Raw genomic sequence first — 25,771 nt, forward strand, 5'->3', positions numbered from 1 at the left:
TTATATATTAGAAAATAACCTGAATATGCCTCTAGAAAAATATATTAAAAATTGAAAAGTTTAATTCCCAATTTAAATTGGCCTATATGCATTCAATAATATATATATATATATATAATTTCTTTCTTTGATGATAATAATCATATTATTATTATTATTACAAAATTTGGTTGCCAAAAGGATATAACATTGAAAATTATTTATGTAGTGTTTGAAAAAAAAAACTATTATCATAGTATGTTAATATAATAATATTTTATTAATGGCCAAAGAATAATATTGTAATAGTGAAATATCAGATTTAGATGTGCGGTCAAAGCAGTAGATTTCTCAAGCTATTCCTTTCTTGCTTAATGTGCCCATTTGGTTTCAGAGTCGCGATTTAAAATTTTAACTTTAACTTTAACTCAATACACTACACAACAAAACATACTTTTCCAAAGTCAAATTGGTGGGCCCCATATATTATTCAATATATGATCACATTATGATCAATTATCTACACCTTCCATTCATTACAATATTATCGGCTTCCTCTTGTTTTCGCATGCCATATTGCATTTGCAATACGGTTACGTAATGCATCCATTTCCCTACTTCTCATGTCTACATCAACCCGATCCCCAGTTAGATGAGGAGGATTTCAGAATTCATCGTAATATTCTCATGCATTTCCATACTCTTAGAATAATCTATCGTGATAATTATTAAGCCGAATGAAATTGTGCAACACGAAGCATGCAATAGTAATTTGTCCTTGGCGAACTGGGCCGTAGGTTGACATTGATCGCAGTATTGCAAATCTGTTCTTCAGCACCCCAAAATACCATTCGATAACATTACGAACGGATACATGACGCTGATTGAATAACTCTTTCTCCGTCGTTGGTGGGGTGTCATCATTAAAGTCACTGCGGTGATACCTTTGCCCTTTGTAAGGGGCCAGATAACCGGGAATATTGGGGAATCCTGCATCAACTACATAATATTGTTCTGCAAGCACAAATGTATATATAATATATAACAGTATTTGAATGTATTTATGAAAATACATACGCGATTGACAAGGAAACATGCGATCTGATCATGAAGAACTTACCGCCATATGGTGCGGGAAATAATTCCAATGTAGCGGCATCGGACAGAAGTCTCGAGTCATGAGCAAAACCCTCCCATCCAGTGACGACATATGTGAACATCATGTCATGCGAACAAGTTGCGAGTACATTTTGCGTAATCTCGTTATTTCGATCGCGATACGCACCTCTCACCGATGATGGAACACAAGCAGCCACATGGGTTCCATCGATTGCTTTAATGCAATTCTACAATAATAATGAAAAGAATACGAATTACATTATAAAGCAAAAAAAATAGTGTCATTTTAATTTCTCACATGTACGACACATACCTGAAAGAATGGGTACCATTTTCGACATCTCTGAATTTATGGCTGCACATCAATGTTCCTCCGTCTTATGTACGTTGGTGACAACGAATAAATTCCTTGAACTATTACCATGATAACCCATGACACCGTCACCTTAGAATGTTGAAATTGTTCGGCAACCACGGCCAAATGAGTATTATGTGCAACTACCATTAAGAACATGCCGACCATCTCCTCGACGGTCATACCATTCCTGCTATCTCTAATTCCACAGTTTGCTCTTAGCGTATCGCACAGGTTATGAAATATGTGAGGGTTCATCTTGAAATTCTCGTAACACTTTGTGTCATTGCCAAGAACTTCCTCTATGTAATATCTGCCTTATAAACGTGGGGTTTGACAAGGAATGTTGCGTGGGACATCTTCTTCGGCCACTGCAATCTCCAGCGCCAGATAAATCACAGTAAGTTCGTCATCTCTTGATTGATTATCATTTCGTCGTGAATTCCCGTGTCTTGGCATTTTGTGTTCCCTTTAGCTTAGCAGATTATATCGACAAACAAGATGGCATATTATCAAAAGCATAGAATTGAAATGATATGGTCAAAGGAAGAAGGTTTCAAATGTAAAACAAATGCAAGTGCAATGCATAAACATCGTAGACTCATATCACAAGAGTCACATAAAACAAATACACAGTTCAAGCAAAGTAATTGCACACACAACAAATATAAAATAAAGGTTTGGTAAATGTCATAACAAATAAACAATATAAAGATATAACGCAGTAGACGATGGGCCGTGCCCGTTCAGGGGCCAAGCAGGCTACGAACCCATCGCAGCCTTGTATCATCGAGAAAGCACATGAACATATGCCGTGTGTGCTCCTCCTTTGAAAGTCGATCACTGGCCACGAGATACTCTTGTATGGACATGGATGGATGCGGTTTATTGAGCACGTCCATCGCCTCCTCGATGCTGCCCTTCGCTGGTTTCTTGGGGTTCGTCACAGATTTGCTTCTCTTCGATTCCAGAGGGGTATAATTTCTCTCCTTGTTCCTACTGTTCAGATTGCACTTCAACATGTCCAGGCACTCCTGCAATCGCGAGCCGGTGGTCGAACTCCTTTTGCACACACGACGACGGGACCTAGTAACGACAAGTTCGGTAACCTCATGAACCGAGTCATCACTATCGCCGGATCCCTCTTCAGGATTGATTGGTTCTTTCTCTTCCATGCGTGCATATGTTTCTGGGCTCTTTGGTGGGTCGGTGGATGAAATATGTAATGCACCTGTTGCTATCTTAGATCTGAACAACTCTTTTAATGAATTGTAATGCTTGCAGCCTTTGGCCTGGAAAGCCTTGAAACTGCTGTTCTTCTGCATGTTAAAAAAAACGCAACAGTTGTGCAGTAAGAAGCATTTTCTGTGGAAAGATACAAACTAAAAAGAGTAAGAACTAAAGGTTAGCGTTACTATACCTTAATAAACTTGTCCTAGACATCAGCATTCGCTTTTACGGTGTTGGTTGTCTCATCCCAGCCGACCCTAGTGTGCGCAGTCAGCTCGGTGAACTGCGTGTATTGGATCATCACTCTTCTTAGTTTTTGCCGCAACTTATTGGCGCCGAGAATGGTCCCTAGAAATTGCTCTTCCAGCTCCTTATTCATTTGTTCCTAATCCTTGGCTTTCCAAGATGTTGTATGCGTCCTTGTGAACTTCTCGAGCAAGATGGTAATGAAAGCACTCTCCAGTGCTTTAGTCCACTCAAGTATGCCTTCACCCTTGAGGGGCCATCTCTTTGCAATAGCTATAGCAACAACTTACAAAGCCACGCACAACAATATTTGAGAAATAACAATGTGTGTGCACCGGTGAAAAATGGAAAAAAAAATTGGGAAATGAATTTGCATGCAGGGCATGATGTTCAGTTCAAACCAAAAATCTGTTGTGACCAGCACATAACGTACATTCCAAACAGACCAGAAATTGCGCAACACAAGTAGCTGCAAACAAGAAATCAACCAACAGCAACAAAAAATCCCGCATCAACTGCTATACAGACACCAAGCTAACGCAATTCCAGCAAAATTCGAACACCCCATTCACTGACATTCCATACTTTGATTGTATACAAACTGGAACACTATCCTTATTCTGCCATTTAGTAAAAGTTTTACAGGGATCAACCTATCATTCTGTAATAGGCAAGTGACATTTTATGTTTTAGAGTTCCACCATTGGGAAATGCTTTTGCTATTGTCGCTTGTTCACACACAGATTCCCATCAATTTTTTAAAAAGCAGTGATATATAGCAGAGGAACATGACTGTGTGCAAGACATGGATCAAATGGCAGAGAACTACAACGGACAACACTTGTATTTTCGCTAAAGACTGCAGCTGGAATCAAGAAATTCACAAACAGTAACAACAAATTTCACCGAATGCAAGTCTATACAGATAGCAAATAAAGCATCATGTCGAGAAAAAATCAAACACTCCTTCACAGACATTTGATCGAGCAGGTGCAAGGCATGCAGAAAAACAGGTGACCATTGCAAGATACGATGGTAGATTGAAATGGTCCAAAAGACAATGCACAGAACACAGGACAGAAAAGAGTAATCTCAAGAGAAGAAGAAGAAGAAGAAGAAGAAGAACACACACAGACTCAGAGGAAGGAGAGGGAATGCATTCAAGAGAAGGAATGAATACAACTTGAGAGCAATGACCACATTCACAGAATGGATAACGAAGGTGATGATTGCCTCTGATTATATAGTTCTCTCTCTCCTTCTCGGTTATTCTAACCGAATGTATTGGACCACAAGCATAAATCAGTTAAGCTTAGCAGAAAGGTCCCTCAACTATTTATTCTTCAGTCGTACCCCCAATTTATCTTTCTAATCTTTCAGTTCATGACATTCCCTTCCCCTTAAGACTTCTTGTCCTCAAGGTTGAAGTGAGGGAATCGCATCCTGATCTCATCCGTAAACTCCCAAGTGGCTTCTGCTGATGATGATTGAGACCAATGAATGAGGAGCTGAGCTGCTGCTTTGTTTCCTCGCTTCACCATCTTCCTCTCCAGAATTGCTAATGGTTGCTTGCTCTCAGCAATTACTAGTTCTTGAGGCAGTGGAAACTCTTGAGTGGTAGTTGCAGACCCTATTGCCTTCCTTAGTTGAGACACATGAAAAGTGTGATGAATTTGAGATGAGGAAGGCAACTCCAGCTTATATGCCACTTCCCCTATCTTGTCCAATATCTTGAATGGACCATAATACCGAGGAGATAATTTCTGACAGCTCCGCTTACCCATTGATTCTTGTTTATATGGTTGTAGTTTCAAGTACACCCAATCTCCTATCAGGAAGCTTCTCTCCGACCTTTTCTTGTCTGCTTGGAATTTCATAATGTCTCGGGCCCTCTGCAGATGATGTTTAAGAAGCTGAATCATGGACTCCTTGTCCTTCAAATATGAGTCCACTGATGCAACACTTGAGTCTCGAGGAAAGTAGGGCATGTGCAAAGGCGGAGGGAAACCATATAAAGCCTCAAAGGGAGTTATTTTGATGGCTATGTGGTATGTGGTGTTGTACCACCACTCAGCCAAAGGAAGCCACTTGACCCAGGTGTAAGGCTTGTCAGTCGTCATACAGCGTAGATAAGTCTCCAAACACTTGTTAACTATCTCCGACTGTCCATCTGATTGTGGGTGATAAGCAGATGAAGTTGCTAGCCCAACTCCTTGAAGTTTGAACATTTCCTGCCAAAAACCACTCAGGAAAACTGGATCTCGATCACTTACAATCATCTCTGGCATACCATGTAGTTTGAAAACACCATCCATAAAAGCTTGAGCGACTGATACAGCTGTGTAAGGGTGAGATAATGCCAGGAAATGAGCATACTTAAAACATTTGTCGACCACCACAAATATGACATCCTTTCCTTGAGACTTAGGTAAGCCTTCAATGAAGTCCATTGTGATGTCTGTAAAAATGGATCTTGGCATGGGTAATGGCTGTAACAGACCAGGATAAGCCATATGTTCAGCCTTATTCATTTGACAGACTGAACATTCTCTAACAAACTGTCGAACTTGTCTCCATAGCCCTTTCCAATACAGCAAGCTCGATATCCTCTTTGCAGTAGCTTGAGTTCTTGAATGTCCTCCCATGGTACCAGAGTGGTACACTGCTATAATTTCCTTTTGCAGTTCTTGGTTGCTGCCCACCACAAGTCTTCCTTTTCTTCTCAGTTCCTCTTTTTTCCAGGAGAATTTAGGATGAGACGCTGGATCATCCTGCAACTCCCTAATGATCCTTTGTAGATGAGAGTCATCCTCCCAGCTTTGTTGTATCCTGCTGTAAATGTCCCACAAAACTGCTGATAAGGCCAATAAGGTTAACTCGTTACAGTGTACCCTTGAAAGGGCATCAGCCACTTTGTTTTCTTTTCCCTTTTTATAGCAAATTTCATAGTCATAACCCAGCAACTTCGCAAGCCACATATGCTGAAAGGTAGTATTGAGCCTTTGCTCCAACAAATACTTCAAACTCTAGTGGTCTGTCTTGATAGTGAAATGTGCACCACTAAGGTAGTGATGCCATTTCTTAACAGCGTAGATGATGGCTAAGAGTTCCCTTTCGTAAACAGATAGGGCTTGATGTTTGGGTGCCAGCATCTTGCTAATATATGTAATGGGGTGCCCTGTTTGAGTTAGGACAGCCCCAATCCCTGCCCCCGAAGCATCAGTTTCCACTATGAATTCCTTAGAGAAATCGGGAAGTGCCAGCACTGGAGTGGAAATCATGGCCTTCTTGAGTGTCTCAAAAGCCTCGTGAGCCTCCATTCCCCATTGAAAAGAGTCTTTCTTAAGGAGATTAGTAAGAGGCTTGCTGATATGACTATATCCCTTAACAAACCTTCTGTAATATCCTGTGAGACCTAGAAAGCCCCTGAGTTGCTTCACGTTTTTGGGAATAGGCCACTCTTGTACAGCTTTAACCTTTCTAGGATCAGTTGATACCCTAGCTGCTGAAACAAAGTGTCCTAGATATTCCACTTTTGTACTACCGAAGTTGCACTTGCTCTTTTTAGCAAAGAGTGTGTGTTTCCTCAATGTTTCGAACACCTTCTTCAAGTGCTGCAAGCGCTGCTGCCAACTCTTACTATATACCAGAATCTCGTCGAAAAATACTAAAACAAACTTGCGAAGAAAGGGCCGAAATACCTCGTTCATTAAAGCTTGAAAGGTGGAAGGGGCATTAGTGAGGCCAAAAGGCATCACTAAGAACTCGTAATGGCCTTCATGTGTTCGAAAGGCTGTCTTGTATACATCTGGGTTGTACATACGAATCTGATGATATCCTGCTCGAAGATCAATCTTGGAAAAAATTGTAGAGCCGTGCAACTCATCCAACAACTCCGCCACCAAAGGAATAGGAAACTTGTCTTTCACGGTTAAATTGTTGAGCCCACGGTAGTCCACACAAAGCCTCCATGTACCGTCCTTTTTTTTTACCAGGACCACAGGAGAGGAAAAGGGACTGTGGCTGGGTTGGATAACCCCTGCTTCCCTCATTTCCTTCATCTCCTCAATGATGTCTTTTTGTGCAGTTGAATACCTGTAGGGTCTTGTGTTAACAGGTTGGGCGCCTTCTTTAAGCGGAATACGATGATCATAATCTCGGACTGGAGGTAATGTCCGAGGATCTCCAAAAATATCTTGAAATTCCTCAAGTAAGCTTGAGAGTTGTCGAGTATATTTTCCCTCCTTGCCCTCCTCTACAATTGCTTCAGCCGGACTATTCAGCTGCAAACTGCTGAGTTGCATCATTGTCAGTTGCCCTTCTTGTTGCAGCAATTTGTCCATTTGAGTCTCGTTAATAGTCTTCAAATCTTCCTTGCGGTCCCCCTTCAGTATCTTCTCTTTGCCTCCTACCTGAAACTTCATTTGGAGATCCTTGAAGTTCCATACAATGTCCCCCAAAGTAGATAACCATTGCACACCTAAAACCATGCCATAACTATGCAAGGCTAAGAGGAACGTGTCGGCCTTGTAGTGTGCCCTTGCATCCTCCACTGGAAACCTCGGCACATCTTATCACAAAGGAGTTCGTGTCCATTAGCTACTGACACTTGACTGGAGTAATGCTCTCTGCTGGCCATCCCACCTTGTTCCTCAAATTCTCATTCAAAAAATTGTGAGTGCTTCCAGAATCCACTAAAATGTGCAAGGATTTCCTGTCTACAACACCCATAACTCTCATTGTTTGAAAACTTCTTGTCCCTGCTAAAGCATGCACTGAAATCAAATGCAAAGCTTCTTCGATAGTCGTGACTTCTTCCTGGAGCACCTTTTCTTGTTCTTCAGATAACACCTCCACTTCTATCATGAATGATTGTCTCCTTGGGCACTTATGTCCTGGTGTAAACCTTTCATCGCACCAAAAACACAGATTCTTAGACCTCTTTTCATCCATTTCCTTCGAAGTTAATTTCTTCAAGGGTTTAGCCGCATGTGGGCTGCTTTGTGGGTGCTTGTAGGGGACAGTAGCAGGTAGTGGAAGTAATCCATTACCTTCAGGTTTACTTAATGTCATCAGTGAGCTCTTGGTATGATTTGCAGCTACGCCCATTGTTTTAGGCAAAGCAACCATAGGAGCATTGGCACGAGTTTGACTGTACTGGGGAGACAACCCTTGAAGTCTTGGAATAAAGGATCCGGGATTGCTCATAGCTGAATAAGTGGACTCCTGTAACCTTGCTAAAGAGTAAGCCTGAGCAAGAGTAGTGGGTTTAAACATGCGCACCGGCAATTGTATTTCAGCACTGAGTCCCCCAAGAAAATGACTAAGAGCATCAGCTTCACATATATTAACCTTATTAAGTATAGCATCGAATTCATTCAGATACTCTTTCAGAGCTCCCACCTGTCTCAAGTTCTTCAAATCAGCCATTGGGTCCTCATACCCTGTATCACCAAATCTAGACACAATAGCCACTACATAATCCCTCCAGGATACATTCTTACCCTCTACAGCCAAAGACTTCATATAAGACTGATGCCACTGCAGGGCTCTGCCCTCCAAATGAATGACAACCAGTTTAAGTTTAAAATCTTCAGGTGTTTCATCCACCTCAAAGAACTGCTCGCATCTGTACAACCAATTATCCACCTCCTCTCCATTGAACTTAGGAAACTCCAATTTGCCAATCCTAGTTGCAATATTGTTCAGCATGTGCGAAGAAGTGGCTACAGAAGCAGTAGGGTTTTCAGTTTTACCTACTAAAAGTTGACTCATGAGCTGAGTTTGCTGTATCGTCAGCCCGCTGATCATCTCAGCTAACTGATCAATTCGACCATTGGTATTCGAGTGTCCTGCCTTCAGTTCCATAAGAACCTTGTCTTGCTCCTCCATTGCTGATGACAATTTTCCGAGGTCCTGAAGGCGTGTGTTTCCTGCCATTGATGCCAAGATTGGGCTCTGATACCAAGTGAAATGGTCCAAAAGACAACGCACAGAACACAGGACAAAAAAGAGTAATCTCAAGAAAAGAAGAAGAAGAACACACACAGACTCAGAGGAAGGAGAAGGAATGCATTCAAGAGAAGGAATGAATACAACTTGAGAGCAATGACCACATTCACAGAATGGATAACGAAGGTGATGATTGCCTCTGATTATATAGTTCTCTCTCTCCCTCTCTGTTATTCTAACTGAATGTACTGGACCACAAGCATAAATCATTTAAGCTTAGCAGAAAGGTCCCTTAACTATTTATTCTTCAGTCGTACCCCCAACTTATCTTTCTAAACTTTCAGTTCATGACCTAGATTCACATTCAAATGCTATACAGGCAGCAATCAAACGGTATTCGACCAAAATTCAAACATGTCGAGGCACTCCAACAGTACGGGGATGCAATTTTGCCATTTCCCTAACCCGACATTCAAATGCAAAATCACAGAGAAGAACATGAAATTGGTCGAACAAATTACCTGTTCCTTCGATATGGAAGTGGCAAGTGAAGAAGACGACACTTAAGAAGAGATTTCACTGGTAAGGGCCCAGCAAAATTTGTCGATTGCTCACTGCTTGCAATGGCGACCGAATGCTGCAGGGGTAGGGGGCGGCTTCACGCGTTCAAAGAGGACAGGGAATGTGGGGTTGCGCAGACAGATTCGCCTGAGGAAATCTTCACCGCTGTCGACCAGAGAAGGAAGAAGGGGGCTGCTGCTGATCTATATTGCAAGGGAAGAAGAAGATTGAGAGGGTAGGGGCCGGTTTGGTTTTTGGCTACCAGTCAAAAGTTAAGAGCACGTTTGGATTTATAATTGAGTTGAGATTAGTTTTGATTTTAATTAGTTTGTAATTTATAATTGAGTTGAGATGAGTTTTGATTTTAATTAGTTTGTAATGATTATATTATTGAATAATGAAAAAATGTGAAAAAGCAATAAATAATTGAGAGAAAATAATAATTAAGTAATAATTATGTTGTTAAATTGTGAAAAAGTAATGAATAGTTAAAAGAATTTAAAATTAAAAATTAAATTGAAGGGTTAAAATAATTTTAAAAATAAAAAAAATAATTGTGATGTTGAATTGAGAATATATGAAGTTGAGTTAAATTGAATTGAAATTTTTTTAAAAAATAAACACACCCTAATTCTGCAAGTCACGGGTAAGCTGCAACGGTAGGGTGCAGGGAAAGAGAAGGGAGTGGGGTCCACAGGTTCTGCATTTTTTTGACTTTTTTCATTATTTAAATTAAAATTACAAATTACAAATTTTAATTCTGAAATCATACACATTCTAACATTAATCGGTAAAAAATGAAAGAAGATTCATAAGTCCAAGATTAATCGACATCCCGAGTTCTCCACGGGTACCCTGGTCCGTCTCCCGTACGCTCCCTCCCCGTCACCTGTCTCCGACTCGGCCTCGGCGTCCCCTCGCCTCGCCGCCTCTCTCCTCCGCAGCTCAGCCTCATCGCCGTCCATACTGGCACTGCCACCTCCGCCATGGATCCTGTCCTCTCGATCATGCTTTTATCGGTTATACTCGGAGCTGTGATCGCCCTCGCCTTCTTCGGGAACTACTTCAGCAAGAGGAGATCGGAAGTCGTCTCCGTCGCCAATACGGATCTCCAGCCCGATCAGAAGAAGCAATCGAGGCCGCCTCGGGGTGCCTCAAAGAAGGCTCACCCGAAATCTCACTCCCACGCCGCAGATAAGGTAACTGGATTTTCACCGTCGGTCGTGCTTTAGATGTCGAGGAAATGGAAATGCAGTTCGGAGATATGCTCGCTCAGTTGATTAATTATGGCGGAGTAAGGAGACGATATCTTTTTGTGGGAAGCTTCTCCTTTTGAAGTTCAGTTGCCTGCTAAAATCTCTGTTCGAAGAACTTACTTGAAAGAAAACCATCTTTTCTCTCTATTTTCGCTAATATAGCTATACTTTTGAAATTTGATTGATTGGGATTGCTTTTTTTGCTTTGCTGAATGATGAGGTGATTGGTTCAATTCTCAGACTGATTGAGTTTGTTTTATGGTCAATTGGTGTTAACATCAACGTTCTACGCCTGTTGGGATGAGTGTGAAATGCAGGATCAGAACAAGCGACACCACCCTCTGGATGTGAATACTCTGAAAGGCCATGCCGATGCTGTCACAGGCCTATGTTTCTCTTCTGATGGTCGGAGTTTGGCAACAGGTGATTAAAGGAATGCAAAACTAGTGCATAAGTGGCATCAGCCCATTTATGAGAATAAGGATAACTCTTGTATTCTGCTGATTGTTGTTGTCCTTTATTAGATATATTTGTAATCTCTTCTATTCCATGTGCAGCTTGTGCTGACAGTGTCATCAGAGTGTTCAAGTTGGATGATGCTTCAAATAAAAGCTTCAAGTACGATTCTCATATGCCCATTGTGCACTTTGTTCTATTTTATCTTGCAGTTTAAAGTTGTTCCCTGCTTCAAATTTTCAATCTACTTATATAATTGCAGATTTCTGAGGATTAATTTGCCTGCCGGAGGTCATCCTACAGCAGTTGCATTTGCTGATGATGCATCATCTATAGTTGTAGCTTCGCAGGCTTTCTCTGGTTCTTCCATCTACATGTACGGAGAAGAGAAACCCAAAACCACCACAGGAGATAAGCAGCAGACCAAGCTTCCCTTGCCTGAAATCAAATGGGAACATCATAAAGTCCATGACAAGAGAGCAATTTTGACCCTATCTGGGGCAACTGCAAGTTATGGTACTGCTGATGGGAGTACAGTCATTGCCTCTTGCTCAGAAGGTATGAATGACATTATGTCTTGACAATTCGTTCTCCCGCCCTAACAGATAATTGCTAGTCCACAATTAGAGTCGAGAGTGGATGGCAACTGTGTTCACATATCTTCTGATGGGAACTTTGATTTAGAAAATTCTTTTACTAGGAAGTACTGACAGCAGTGGAATAGCATGTTACATCCTTTCATGTCATTTTGTGTTTAATCTGTTTCTTGCAAGGGTGCCCAATGGCACGGAACTGGCATGTTGTTAATTTGAAAGTAAACTTCTACATAATATATATATATATATGTAAACTTCTACATAATATATATATATATATATATATATTTTTTTTTTTTTTTGGGGGGGTGGGGGGAGGGAAGAGGTGGATTGCTGGTTGCATTTCCATCAGGGAACTATAACTATTATTCAGTGTTTCTACTCCTCTAGCATAGGCAGCAGGTGAGGGCATGATCTGATAATACAATTTCTATGAATTTAAGGTCCACTTCAAGTTCCATGTAGATGTTACTTTTAGGCATCTTTTCTGGAAAATTCACTAGTGGCTTGGTCATACTTTGATAGAAAAAAGAGGTTAAATGGCCACCATGATGTGCTTGTTACTGCCTCCCTTTTTTTTGGGGGGGAGTAAGTGTGTTTGTCACTGATTCGGAAGTCACAACTCGCCGTTGCAATTTAGCACATGCCTATATGAATGCTGTGTCCATTCCAGATGAGAATTGCATGTCAAACCATTGAGTTAGATATGCCCTTGATTAATTACTTTGTAATTAGTTCTAATTACTTATCTGCTTCGAGTCCATCTCTTTCTCTTACTTTCAGGAACTGACATAATACTTTGGCATGGAAAAAGTGGAAAAATTTTGGGCAATGTTGATACTAATCAATTGAAGAACCACATGGCTGCTGTTTCACCAAATGGCCGTTTTATTGCTGCTGCAGCATTCACTGCAGATGTCAAGGTGAATTTGTCTTGCCAGACCTTTAAAACGTACTTTCAATTGGCATATGAATTTTGGTAAAATAAAGTTACGAAATTTTAAACCCCAAATGGAGTTGGTCTGGTGATTGAATGGCATGACTCCGTTGATAAAGAATCAAGTCCAAGTCACCGCAAACCCATGTAGGAGAATAATCCCTATTAACCTAGCTGCACGGTCTGTGTTTCCGACTTACCATAAATTATTTTGGCTGTCGTATATATGTGGTCTTAATTGCTCCAGTTTTCTTTACACATTCCCTTTTACAAGTACAACCATAATGATGATCAGGATCTCTTACTAAACAGAATGATTTGCACCCATCACTGATGGCAGAGGCATCGCCATGTGCATGTCATGTTTCACTTTTGCAACATTAGGCATGATGGCAGTTGCCTTCATTGCAACCAAGAGTTGGGACAAACCAAGTCTTTGAATTTAGGGAATCTTATTCAAAAGCAATTTTATTGTTAAGCAAAATTTTGACTAGTCCATTGTGAATCAAATGATGTTGAAAACAAATGATTTTGCTTGTAATCAGCATCCGCAGATTACACTCCATACTTTCTAGACTTTATTAGAAAATTTTGGATCTTGATGCCTTCATTAGTGCCAGTAATCACAGTGTCCATCAAACTGCAGCATGACATAATCACTTTACGAAAGGATGTAACGCTTGTTACATATTTAGGAGGATCTCTCAATCTACATTTGGATCTTACTAATTCTTTTGTTATATGAGCTTCATTGTGTTGCTTCCAGATAGAACCCTAGTTTCATACTATGCCGAGTCTCACTACTTAAAAGATTTTTCCGTTTGCTGTTCTATTTCGAACCATAGGCTGTCTCTTGTAATTTTAGATTCGCAATTTAAGATAAATGAAAATTGACTGCTTATATTTGAATAAGGTGCTCTGTCTAGTATCATTTAGTATTAGTTTTTTATTTTATTTTTATCTTATTTTGCTTTTATTTTCGAGTACTCTTATTTTCCAGTAACAAATATGATTTCTTGTTTTGGCAGGTTTGGGAGATTGTATATTCAAAAGATGGTTCCGTTAAGGAAGTGTCAAGAGTTATGCAGCTTAAGGGGCATAAGGTAGTATATTTATCTATGTTATTACAACACCTTTTTGAGTGGTTTCTATCAACTTTGTCCTTTGGAATTTATGTTGTTTTTCTTTTGGTCCAGTTTGTTAGTCTTAGTTTGTGAGACCAATGACAACACATGTTCATTTATTACCCAATATATCTTTCCTTTTCCTTTTCTCTTTTTGGATGAATATTACCTATAATTTCAAGAGGACAAATTCTCTGAAAATAATGTTTCTAAATTGGTATTTTCGGGAAAGATAATGACAGCAGGCATTTGTCATTTCAACTAATGCTCGTGTAAATGGTCATACTTATTTCACAAATAGATCTTCTTGTTAGGATCATTGTTGCTTCATCAGGGGTTTTATACTATCTCCGAAGAACTTGTTCACTTCTTGTTACTGTGTTTCGTTTGCAATTTTAGATTTTATGCTTCATAGTTGCAATTTCTCATATTGACCTTTTATGATGTTTAGAGTGCTGTAACTTGGTTATGCTTCTCACCAAACTCAGAGCAAATAATTACAGCATCAAAGGATGGCGCTATAAGGATTTGGAATATCAATGGTACATACTATCTCGTGCAGTCTTGCTGTGTATTGTGAACCATGTGTATGAGATTATATATATATATCTGTGGAACCTGTGATGAACCAGTTCTTAACTTTTAGTCTTAATGCAGAGATGCAGTTCAACAATAACTTTTTTGATGTCAATGAATTTAGAAGTACAGAGTTCATGATGAGGGACATGGATGTTAAACTTACATAAAATCTCCCGAGTCTTCATATACATAGGGTAGTCAAATTCTGTCAATGTAGTGAGCCAAAGGTTGACGGTAGGGTACCCTGCCTGAAATTGAAAATTATCACTGTAAATAGGCTTATCTGGCATGTCCAAATAGTGAATAGTGTAATTGATCAAGGTCTGCTGACCATGCAATGAGAAATCGTAGGTTCACTAATTTGAGCTTTGCTAAGTTTGCTACATATCATATTTGCGTAATTTGATGTGTCCACTCCCACTTCCACTTCTTTGTGACTCTAAATTTTCTGGCTGAATAATTCTTCGTGGTTCAACGACTGTTAAATTGTCACAGCAGTTTTTCTGTATTTTTCTGGAATCAACTGCATGTGTTCATGATGCCTTCACTGACCAATTATTGATGTTCTGTAATTTTATGGCTTCATTTGCATGTTATGTTGATGATATAACTGGCAAACTACCTAGTTGGTTTATTTTAATTACTTTATAGATGATTATTAGTTTCTGAAACACTTGTTGGTGCAAGATTTATATCAAAGGCTATTACATGCATCAAGAATCTGACCTTCTGTTGATTGTGTTGGGGGAAGATTTTATACTTGTATCCCATTGGTTGTCTAAGTGAACAAATCAAAGTGGAAGATTCATCAACCAATTACATTATTTCTTCTGGATACATCTCTAAATTTTCCTTGTGTGCGCTTTTAGTTGTTTGGTTCATGATGCCCCTGCTAACATTTTCTGGTTTTTCTCTGGATGAAGTTCGTTATCACCTTGATGAAGATCCTAAGACATTGAAGGTTTTCCCAATTCCTCTTCATGATTCTGCTGGCACAACTGTGCACTATGATTGTCTGAGCCTATCTCCTGATGGAAGGATACTGGCAGCAACCCATGGTTCCACTTTGCAGTGGCTGTGTGTTGAAACTGGAAAGGTTTTGGACACAGCTGACAAAGCTCATGATGGTATGGATTCTCCATCACTACTTGACTGTTTAGTGAAGGTGTATTATATGCGGTTTTACAGCGGGGAAAGTGAATTGAGTGTGGTGTGCATGTGCAATGATTGTTTACTAATCTGTGCACTGCTCTTAAGTCCCTAGAACTGTTAAAGGCTTATGTTTTCGATTAGCTTGCTCCTAACCCCTTTGTTAAGTTGATAGTCTGAAATTTCTAGATATTATAATTGCCGACGCAGTTATCGAATAAATGATTGTCTGACATATTTCATGTGGATCATCTTTGGGAAACTGAAATTTTCAGGAAAGAATCCGATATATTTCATATATGGGGCTTTGCATTAACTGCTGTCAATTGCTGCAGGTGATATCACATGCATAGCATGGGCACCAAAGAACATTCCAATGGGTAAATCACTCTTTCTTGAGCTTAGGCGTATGTCTAAGCGTCTTTTCTTTCTTTTTTTCTTTTTTTTTTTTGTCCTTTTCTCTTCATTGTATAATCAGTAGATTCAGTTTGCCTTAGGGAAGGCATATCAGTTCTTAAGGGTGAAAGCCCAAAAAGAAAGATGGCTTTGAGGATGTTCTCAATGAGCCTGAGTTGTGTTGACCTTGATATGAATAGCAAATCCCAATCATCTTTTGTCCCCAATGATTGATTCTTGCAAAATTCTTTTACATGAAATTTAGGCGCATCTGCTCCTCTTGCAGGCAAAGAGCAAGTCCTTGTCTTGGCCACTGCCAGCAACGACAAGAAAGTGAAGTTGTGGGCAGCTCCATCCCTCCACACCCCATAAATGAATCGATGGGATGGACTGCTACCAAGAATAGGCATGAAAGTGCTCGTGATGAGAAGAATAGGTTGGTTGCTTTTGCATCTGACGTAACAGTTTTTGGCTCCATCCTGACAAGGGTTTGCAACTTTAGGTAGTTCATCATGTGGCAGTACTCTTTGAAAAGATCCGGAGCTTGCTGGAGAGCTATACTGGAAAAAACCCTATTTGCATGTTGGTCTTATTTTCTGGGGAGTTTTTTGTTCAAGAGTAGTCTGTGAGAGTAGCTTCACACCTGCTGAGGTACGGCTGGCTAGTGAATCTACAAAGCAATGGTGATGAAAATGTCTTATTTACTGAACAATCCAGAGTTCGGGACAATTTAATCACTCCGGACTTGGACTGTAACCGTTTTTCCCTCCTTTTATACCCCGCTCTTGGCTTAATGAATCTTTTATACTCTCTGACTTGAACACAGTTAAGGAATGTATTTATATCTTTTGCATAGAAAGTCTGATGATTTCCGTCTGAACTTGTTTTGCGTCTGGTGCTTTATGCTGAAGGCAAGAACCAGAATTTCGGTATCACAAACATGCTCGGACAGTAGATTTTGGTTTTAGGATACAGCATTTGGGTTGTCTCTCTGGCAAAGAGGCTCCGAACCCGGGAAGAGCACGGTACAGTCCGTACGCCCTGCTTAAGTTTAGAAATTTCCCCCTAATAAACAAAATCATGAAGTCAGATCGTTGGTGAGAGTGATAGCAAACACGGCACAACCTTCAGCCTGACTCATAGGATACTGATCATGAGAAAGAGGATGGGCACCTGCTTTCAACTTATAAATCCACAAATCCAAGACTTTATTCTCCTTTATTTGCCATTTTTCTATACCCTACTAGGCCTTTGATGAAGGTCCTCTACCCAGTTATAGTGACATCTCATTGTTATAATAGATGATTGCTGCCAAATTAATGAAACTGGACGATATCCCCTGTGTTGCATATGGAGAGGTTTGATTGCTACGAATAACAATGCTCAGTGGCACGCCCGGGCATTCATGTGGCCCACCATGCCCCGATCGAGCCATCGCAAGGAACCGCCACGTATCCTTGTGAGATTTCACGACGAAGGACATCTAAATTTAATTTTTAACAAATATGAGTTGGTTCAAGTGATTTAACTCTTAATCGCTCTAAGCAAGATCTCAGATTAATGAAGAAAATTCACAATTGGGAAAGTTTTACTCTTTGCATGCAAACCCGGCTTGAACTTGAACCAATCAAGGCCCATGGTGTTTCTATATACTAGTGGTGGACCCTGAAATATTTTAATTTTTGGGCAGTGCGATGGTTTTTTCCTAGTATATAATGCTGACAATGTAGTATAAATATTTTGTGTCACTTGTGTCCTCCTTTATAGCGGAAAAAAAAAACAAAAAAATAGGGAGAATCAGATAGTCCTAGAAGTTTTGCATTTTTTTACTTTGAATTCTATAAGTTTAACTTTGTAAAAACACAGTTCTAAATCGTTTCAAAAAGTAAATGTGTTGGTCCATTTCGCAACCGACTGTCACAGAATCACTGATCTGGACTTGATGCCTTTAAATTCGCCCGGGCTGGCTACAAATTGTCAACGTGTCGATTTTTTATTGAAAAAAATTAAAAATCACATAATATTAAACAATAAAAGAAAAACAAAATTTAAAAAAGCAAGAAAATTCCAGCAATTTTCGGGCTGGGTGGTTGCCGGGGGTGTGGGCCCCACCGGCGACCTCCAATCCTCGAGACGAGGTGGCCGGTAGCCAATTCAGCTCGAGTGACAGTTAATTCAACTCAGCAATTACTAAATTGAAGATATAGAGACAGAAGAGAGGGAAGATCACAATGCGGATCGAGCCCACACCCAAATTAATCTGCAGATCGATGGATCAAAATTGATTGACCTCGAAGGAGTGAAATCGACTCTCTCTCTCTCTCTCTCTCAATCTCTTCTCCATCTCTCCGTGTTTGCTCTTTACTATCCCAATCAGCGTAATGCTGTCGGAAAGGAACGAGAATGGAGATATTTATATATGTATATAACGAAAATGGATTAATTAGTGCAAACTAACAGGAAAATGTGATGGGAATTGTTTAATGGTGGATGGAAGAAAGGAAGGGATGTGGACTTTTTCTCACCGGAAGGTTGCTGAGATCGAATTCCTTAGCTTGTTCTTCAGATAGTTGATTTCCTGGTTTTTTATGTTGATTTCCTAGTTTTTTATGTTGATTTCCTTTGATAGATGATGATTTTTTTTTCTCAATATTCTTCTCTCCACAGCATGCATTTGACTGTTTGTGTGGCAAATTCCTTATTTAGGAAGCTAGCTCGATTCAAATAAGAAGGCCATGACCCTCATCCCGGGGGTGGGGGTCGTCGGCGAGGCCTCCACCCAATCCAACAAGGGTTGGGGCTTTCTTTCTTTCTTTATTTGTTTATCGTAATTTTTGTTTTCTTTTCTTATTTAATATTCTGTGATTTTTAATTTTTTCCAATAAAAAATCGACACATAGACAATTTGTAACTAGCTCAGATGAATTTAACGGTGTTAAGTCCAGATCAGCGGCTCCATGACAGCTGGTGACGAAATGGACGGAAATAGTCACTTTTCGAAACAATTTAGGACTGTCTTTTGCAAAATTAAACTTATAGGACTTAAAGTAAAAAAAAATGTAAAACATTTTGGACAATCTATATCATTCTCCCCAAAAACTTGTCCCCTACATGTATACTATATATGTATACTAAATGTTGTGCCCGTGTTACAAGAAACTTTAATATAAAATTTTACTTATTGATTCATTGATTTTTTAATTACGGGATTTACATAAAATAAAGTACTATAAAATTATTGGTCTTCTACTTGTATTTAAAAAATATATAAAAAAAATATTGAATAAGAAAATAACTAAATTATTATTTTAGGGAGATAGATATGGGCAAAATTTTGGGAAGCGGAGAACTGATAAAGAAAGAAAAGTGAAGTTTTTGGAGAGAATTGTGAAGGTTAAAGGTGAATGCGGGGTTAAAAGAGGACGAATTGACGATTTTGTCTCTAATTATTGTCTAATCTAATGGCTCCAAATCTTTTCAAACTTATCTGCAATGGGCATTTTTAGAAGTTGAACGTTAGACAAAGATTTTTTTTTTTTAAGTGTAGTTGAATTGTTTTTTCATAAGTCTAAATTAGTATACAATCACCAATATCTACATATGACCAGAAACTAATTAGGAAGTGATTTCCTTCCAGTGAAATACTTCAGTGGCCCTAAAAATACTGCCAAACTTAGAAAAACCTCAACTTAATCCAGAATTTGAAAGAAGCCATATATAAAAGAGAACGAAATTAAAGAGAGAAAAAGTTCGGAAGATTGAGAGCAGGGGTTGAATAAGACTTAAAGGAATCAGAGGCCATGGAAAATATGTTTTCATGGTTGCTCTGCTTCTTCATCCTCTGCGGTGTTCTTTGCTTGCTTGGGTACCAGGTAATCTCTTTGCCCCACCTCTCGTTGTGTTCGTAATTCTTTTTGATAAGTGAAGTAGGTTCTTCTTCCCTCTCGATTACAAGGAAGGTTCTTCAGTGATTTCCGTTTAAGAACAGATGACCTATTTGGACCAGTCAGGAAGGAGATCGATTCGGTGCTCCATCGTGATAATAAGAGCATCCTGATCGGCTAGTAATTAATATAATAAAGACATTAGAAGACATGCTTAAGAAAGAATCTTATATCGCGGTCTCATCTCATGTGCATTATTTTGAAATGCTAATTGCTGAATGAATGCAGCTAATATGCTTGGCAGACTTGGAGACCGATTACATCAACCATTACGACACTGCACCTAGGATAAACGTGGTCATATTACCGGAGTTCATCTCGCAGGGAGTCTTGTGCCTCTTGTACGCCCTGAGCGGCCAGTGGTTTATCTTGCTCATGTCTATCCCCTACCTCTGTTACAACATCAGATCGTAAGTAGTAATACTTTGTCTCGATCTCCTCTCCTTCCTTCCAACATCATTTGCTAGCTGCTTTGCTTGACCATTTCCTGCCACGTGAAACCCGAAGCTGGACATGTACAAAGATGTCAGTGTGATAATTGATCAAATAGTTACAATTTTATGTTCCGTTTTACATGAAATCGATATTCCAAATTCGGTCTAACAACATAATATATGCTTTGATGAGACAACAAACAGGTACATGCGAAACAGATACTTGATAGATGTCACAGAAATATATAACAATATCGGCCGGGAAAAGACGCGACGGCTCTTTAAGCTCTACTATCTCATCTCCCTCATGCTTCTCTCCATTGGCTGGTAAATACATATATTAAAAACTTCGAAGTTGATTCCTTCCTTTTTACGATAATTGATTCTATGCAAATCCTATTCTTAGTTATCAGCAGAGCAAGCTCAACACGAACTTATTTAAACTCGTTCCTGATATGTACTGCAGGGTAATATATACACATGCCGATCATCCTTTCGATTAAGGTGCTCACATACTTCGCTGCATTGTAAGTTCCTATTCTCTTCTCGTCCACAATTTATATAAATTTGGTTCTTGTTTGTCACAATGCTGTAAGATTCTTTTACTTTTTGAAGGATACTGAAAATGAAAGGCTTGAATTGATTAGGAAACCAAAAAAAAAAAAGATGATCCATGCTAATCTGATGAATTTTTTGCGTTGAAGCAAATATCGGATGAACTGGATCGTGGAATGTGGTGGCGAGAGGGGTTAAATCCAATGGATTTGTGGCAGTGAAATCAGGGAGGGAATCCAAGTTGACGGTGACTGCCTAATTGGACTCTTCGATACTCCAGTCTATCCTAGAGGGGGGAGTAGATAAAATAGAGAGATGAGATGGTATTATGCCTACCTACTCGATTTGATAATAGGACACACTTGTAGTTCTAGGAGGTAGCTTTGGACTCAATATTATTTCATGATCTGACCAAGCAAGTATATTGTGATCCTGCTTCTTTATCGCTGAGCAAAGACCTCTTCTTTTTTTTTTTTTGGTGTAAACCCTGGTATCTGAAAATCCAATTGAGCAAAGACCTTTTTACTACAATTGTAAGGGAGGCTAATGAGTCTAAAATGGGAAACAAAAACTAAACCCAAGACCTTTTAATTTCGAGTTGAAAACTTGTGTATTTTTGATTCTTCGTCGCTCCTCATCTCTTCTATCTTTATTCTACCATTAAACAAAAATAAAAAATGTGTTTCCACGCAAAATCTTACAAGCGTAGGCGAGCGCGGAATTTTGGCGGAGGGGGATGTAGTGTACGGAAAATGCTCTCCATGCTTGCTAGCAGGCTAGCGTGCACGTGAGGCCGGAACCTTGCACGTGATCCCTTCCTCTCTTCTCAACCGTTGGATTTGCTTCTTCCCGTTGCCCCAGTTAGGGTTCTGCCGTCGCGAGGTCTGTACAAAGGCCAAACCCTCACCGGAAATGGCGGAATCGACCCTGCAATCAATTGCAAAAGTTGCCCAGAGTCTCCCACAAGCTGTAGCTGATGAGAAACTAACTTCAAAAGGCCCTCTAAACTGGAGGAAAGTCTTCCCCAAGGTAAATCAGAGTCTTGAATTCTTCGAAGGTGTTGAATACTGCAATGTGAAACCCCCGACAGAGCTGTTGCAGATTGGAGTTGAGCAATGGTGCTACACTCTTGTTGGGCGGTTCTTGGGCAGAGCCCCTGAGTTTGGAAAGGTTGCTGCAGTTGTTAATGGTCTATGGGGAAAACAACGGAAAGTTGTGGTGAGCACCATGGGTTCTTTGTTTATTTTCAAGTTTCCGAATGAGGATATCATGACCTGGGTTCTGGAAACGGGCCCGTGGCATGTCGAACGAAAATCTCTGATCTTGCAAAGGTGGAGCCCGAATTTCACAGAAGAAGAATTGAGCTTGAAGAGAATGCCGGTTTGGGTGCAATTGCGGAGAATCCCACTTCAGTATTTCCATCCCAAAGGCATTAGCTATCTCGCGAGTGCCATTGGAAAACCACTTTACATGGATAGAGCTACCGCCCTCAGCTCTAGACTGGATTACGCAAAGGTTTGTGTAGAGGTAGATGCTGAAAAGGAAATCCCGAATGTTCTGAATGTGGACTTAGGTAATGAATACAAAGTGGAAGTCCTTGTGGATACTCCTTGGTTGCCGGAGAAGTGCGCTCGATGCAAGGTGTTCGGGCATAACTACAGCAGTACACTCGAAACTGCACCACCCGAGGTGACTGAGGGATCCATGGCACCAGCTGATGGCTCGGCTGCAGCAAAGGACCCGACTGTTTTTAAAACAGACATACTGAGGGGGCCTGGAATGGCCACCTCTTCCCGGTCTGATGTTGTGAAGGTTGCTAGAAATGCTGAATTGGTCACTATTGTTCAGCTTGCTGCCAAGAAGAAAACTGATAATGCTATCAATAATAGTGAAGAGTTGACTTCTAATATTGCTATTGGTTGTCCTGTTGAAGAGGATGATGCAGGTGCGGCAAGGAATGACTTGAACAAGGGGAAAAATAAAGTCTCTACTCAAGGAGATTTCCCACAAGTCGATAACAAGCCAACTGGTATCGGGCTAGTAGGGGACCAAGACAATGAGACCAACTCTGATGATGACCTGGAGGTAATGGAATCTCGGGTAAAAGATTCAAGGCAACTAAGAAGCACATCGATGGAAGTGGCAAAACTGGTTAAGAGAGTTCAAGGTAAGAGGAAATCGAGGGTGGGCAAGGGAGGTAAGCTCCCTAAATTACTCTTATGATAGTAACTTCCTTGAATGTTAGAGGGCTAAATGACCCTCTCAAACAAAAATGGTCTACAAGTTTGCAAAAGACCATGACATAGGAGTTTTTGCTATCATTGAGACACGGGTTAAGGAAAAAAATTGTAAAAAGATTGTTGACCAATGGAAAGGCTGGTACCTAGTGGAAAATTATCAGCATGCTTGCAATGGTAGAATATGGATTATGGTTCGGGAGGATCTGAAAGTGCAAATACTTTGCAAAACCAGCCAATATATCCACCTGTTGTTAGATGTTCCTCAAGGTGTAGGCTGGACTGCATTTTCTTTTATTTATGCTTCAAATGATATGCGGGAGCAAAGGGTATTATGGCACGATCTGCAGGCATTAACTGGGGGCATGAGGCACAGTTGGATGTTGATGGGTGATTTCAATGCAGTAAAAGAAATAGATGAAGTCAAGGTAGTCGGAAGGGAAATAACCATCGATCAAAGCATGCGAGACTTCACTGATTTCATCACGTCATCGGAGCTCAAGGATCATCCCTTCACCGGCTGTTACTTCACGTGGAGCAACAAAAGACAAGAGGGGTTCCAAGCTAGGAAAATTGATAGAGCTATGGTCAATGACAAGTGGTTTCAACAGGATCTTGCCTCATAAGTGGAATTTCTCCCGCCAGGTATTTCGGATCATAGTCCTGCCATGCTAAGGTTCGGTGCCAAGGAGAATCCTGGGCCCAAGCCATTTAAATTTTTTCACTTCTGGACCGACCATCCAGAGTACATGGAACTCGTGGAACGTGTCTAGTCCGAGGTACAGGAAGGCACTCCGATGGTTGTGTTATACAAGAAATTGAGGAATCTCAAGAAACACTTGAGAGACTTTAATAGATCTAAATTCGGGGATGTGCATGCGCAAGTTGCTGACTTACAAACTCAGCTTGCTCAGGTCCAGACTTCTATTCTTGAAAGTAATTGTATGGCTACTGATCTTCTTAAAAAGGAGCTTGATCTAAGGGTTAAGCTTTCAAAAGCCATTGACAAGGAGGAGAAACTTCTTAAACAAAAGTCCAGGGTGGCTTGGCTGAAAGCAGGGGACCAGAACACCGCTTTCTTCCATAGAGCGGTAAAGGAAAGGAACGCAAGATCTTCTATTCGAGTCCTCTACTCTAATTCCGATGCAAAGCTGGAAGGAATACAGGAAATTAAAGCGGAAGCAGTTACCTTTTTCTAGGAACTCCTAGGGCGTAAGGATGATCGCGTTGTAAGGATCTCGATTGCACAACTCTCTCATATTCTTAAAAGGAAGGTCTCTCACGCCCATTACCAATCACTTCTATCTCCTATTACTGAAGAAGAGATCAAAGCAGCCCTGTTCTCGATGGGGAATGACAAGTCCCCTGGCCCAGATGGCTTCACGGTGTATTTTTTCAAACATGCTTGGAAAGTTGTTCATAAAGATTTTGTTGAAGGTGTACAACACTTTTTCTCCATTGGTGAACTGCGCAGGGAAGTGGACTCTACAATAATAGCCCTCATCCCAAAGAAGGAGAAAGCTGATCGTATGAAGGATTTTCGGCCAATATCATGCTGCAACGTGGTCTACAAATGCATAACAAAGGTATCGTTAATAGATTGAAGCTGGTGCTTCCTGATATTATAAGCTTGAATCAAACAGCGTTTGTGCAGGGAAGGAAAATTTCAGACAATGTTTTACTTGCTCACAAGCTAGTGAGGAATTATCACAGACAAGGAATTACTCCTCGCTGTGCTATCAAAATTGATCTGATGAAAGCTTTTGATTCTTTAAATTGGGACTTCCTACTCAACAGCTTGGAGGCCATGGGATTTCCTCTTGGTTTTCTTAGGTGGATCAAGGGTTGCATTACCTCTCCTTATTTTTCAGTGGCCATCAATGGGACCTTAGCTGGTTACTTTGCAGGCAAACGGGGACTGAGACAAGGAGATCCTTTATCACCCTATTTATTTGTCATTGCCATGGAGGTCTTCTCAAACCTCTCGGACTCTGCTGTAGAAGAGGGAAGGGTTCGTTTCCATCCATGATGTAAGTCTATAAAGTTGACCCACCTTTGCTTTGCTAATGATCTGTTCTTATTCACGAATGGGTCTAAGGACTCCCTCATTGCTATTATGGATGTGATGAATACCTTCTATAACTGGTCTGGACTTAAGTTCAATTCGTAAAAATCTGAGATTTTCACAGGAGGCCTTAGTGAGGAAGGTATCTTTGAACTGGTGAATTGTTCCGACTGTAAGAGAGGTGCACTCCCAGTGCGATACCTGGGGCTCCCTTTTGTCTCCGGAAAGCTTTCTTCGAAGAACTGTGAGGCTCTTACTGAGAGAATTGTCAAGCGAATAAGGAGCTGGTCTACGAAATACTTGTCTTATGCAAGTCGGGTGCAATTAATCAGATCTGTTCTCTTCAGTATGGCAAGCTATTAGTGTTCCTATTTCATCCTTCCCAAGAAAGTCATCAAGCTGATGCAACATAAGTGCAGATCATTCCTCTGGAAAGGCCTTGAGCAGCATACTGGTGGGGGCAATGTCAGTTAGGAAACTATTTGCCTCCCAAAAACTGAAGGAGGTCTCGGCATCAAAGATTTAACTTATGGAATAAGGTATGTGTGTTAAAGAACTTGTGGTCTCTTCTAGTGCGTTCAAGGTCTCTCTGGGTGGCTTG

General features: G+C 40.4%; 3 protein-coding genes across 4 annotated transcripts; all 3 read left to right on the plus strand.

Annotated features, from left to right (window-relative positions):
• Nucleotides 1-10,251: 10,251 nt before the first annotated feature.
• Nucleotides 10,252-16,794, plus strand: LOC116188654 (transducin beta-like protein 2). Its single transcript, XM_031518144.1, has 10 exons — nucleotides 10,252-10,641; nucleotides 11,016-11,121; nucleotides 11,256-11,316; nucleotides 11,417-11,712; nucleotides 12,534-12,673; nucleotides 13,716-13,790; nucleotides 14,263-14,353; nucleotides 15,314-15,517; nucleotides 15,875-15,919; nucleotides 16,222-16,794. Exons 1-10 carry the CDS (start codon nucleotides 10,429-10,431, stop codon nucleotides 16,305-16,307), a joined length of 1,317 nt encoding a protein of 438 aa, XP_031374004.1. The 5' UTR covers nucleotides 10,252-10,428; the 3' UTR covers nucleotides 16,308-16,794.
• A 2,886-nt stretch (nucleotides 16,795-19,680) lies between these two features.
• Nucleotides 19,681-21,338, plus strand: LOC116192611 (protein cornichon homolog 4-like). Of its 2 annotated transcripts, none has more exons than XM_031521206.1 (5): nucleotides 19,681-19,807; nucleotides 20,108-20,289; nucleotides 20,518-20,640; nucleotides 20,780-20,840; nucleotides 21,018-21,338. In XM_031521206.1, the coding sequence occupies exons 1-4, from the start codon at nucleotides 19,736-19,738 to the stop codon at nucleotides 20,814-20,816; spliced, it is 414 nt and encodes a 137-aa protein (XP_031377066.1). In that variant the 5' UTR covers nucleotides 19,681-19,735; the 3' UTR covers nucleotides 20,817-20,840; nucleotides 21,018-21,338. The 2 variants fall into 2 exon arrangements, with proteins under 2 accessions (XP_031377066.1, XP_031377067.1); XM_031521207.1 differs by having other exon boundaries at nucleotides 19,690-19,807; nucleotides 20,124-20,289.
• Nucleotides 21,339-21,780: 442 nt separating this feature from the next.
• On the plus strand, nucleotides 21,781-23,731 carry LOC116205909. Its single transcript, XM_031538610.1, has 2 exons — nucleotides 21,781-23,065; nucleotides 23,382-23,731. Exons 1-2 carry the CDS (start codon nucleotides 21,781-21,783, stop codon nucleotides 23,729-23,731), a joined length of 1,635 nt encoding a protein of 544 aa, XP_031394470.1.
• The last annotated feature ends 2,040 nt before the right edge of the window (nucleotides 23,732-25,771 follow it).

Source organism: Punica granatum, chromosome 1, assembly GCF_007655135.1.
Source record: "Punica granatum isolate Tunisia-2019 chromosome 1, ASM765513v2, whole genome shotgun sequence".
NCBI lineage: Eukaryota > Viridiplantae > Streptophyta > Magnoliopsida > Myrtales > Lythraceae > Punica > Punica granatum.

Excerpts from the sequence above, each read along its gene's own strand:
- LOC116188654 (XM_031518144.1), top strand. The coding sequence starts at position 10,429 with ATGGATCCTGTCCTCTCGATCATGCTTTTATCGGTTATACTCGGAGCT. Across the intron at positions 10,642-11,015 it reads ACTCCCACGCCGCAGATAAG|GATCAGAACAAGCGACACCA; the intron begins GTAACTGGATTT and ends TGTGAAATGCAG. Across the intron at positions 11,317-11,416 it reads GCTTCAAATAAAAGCTTCAA|ATTTCTGAGGATTAATTTGC; the intron begins GTACGATTCTCA and ends ATATAATTGCAG.
- LOC116192611 (XM_031521206.1), top strand. The coding sequence starts at position 19,736 with ATGGAAAATATGTTTTCATGGTTGCTCTGCTTCTTCATCCTCTGCGGT. Across the intron at positions 19,808-20,107 it reads TTTGCTTGCTTGGGTACCAG|CTAATATGCTTGGCAGACTT; the intron begins GTAATCTCTTTG and ends GAATGAATGCAG. Across the intron at positions 20,641-20,779 it reads ATGCTTCTCTCCATTGGCTG|GGTAATATATACACATGCCG; the intron begins GTAAATACATAT and ends TATGTACTGCAG.
- LOC116205909 (XM_031538610.1), top strand. The coding sequence starts at position 21,781 with ATGGCGGAATCGACCCTGCAATCAATTGCAAAAGTTGCCCAGAGTCTC. Across the intron at positions 23,066-23,381 it reads ATCGAGGGTGGGCAAGGGAG|GCTGGACTGCATTTTCTTTT; the intron begins GTAAGCTCCCTA and ends CTCAAGGTGTAG.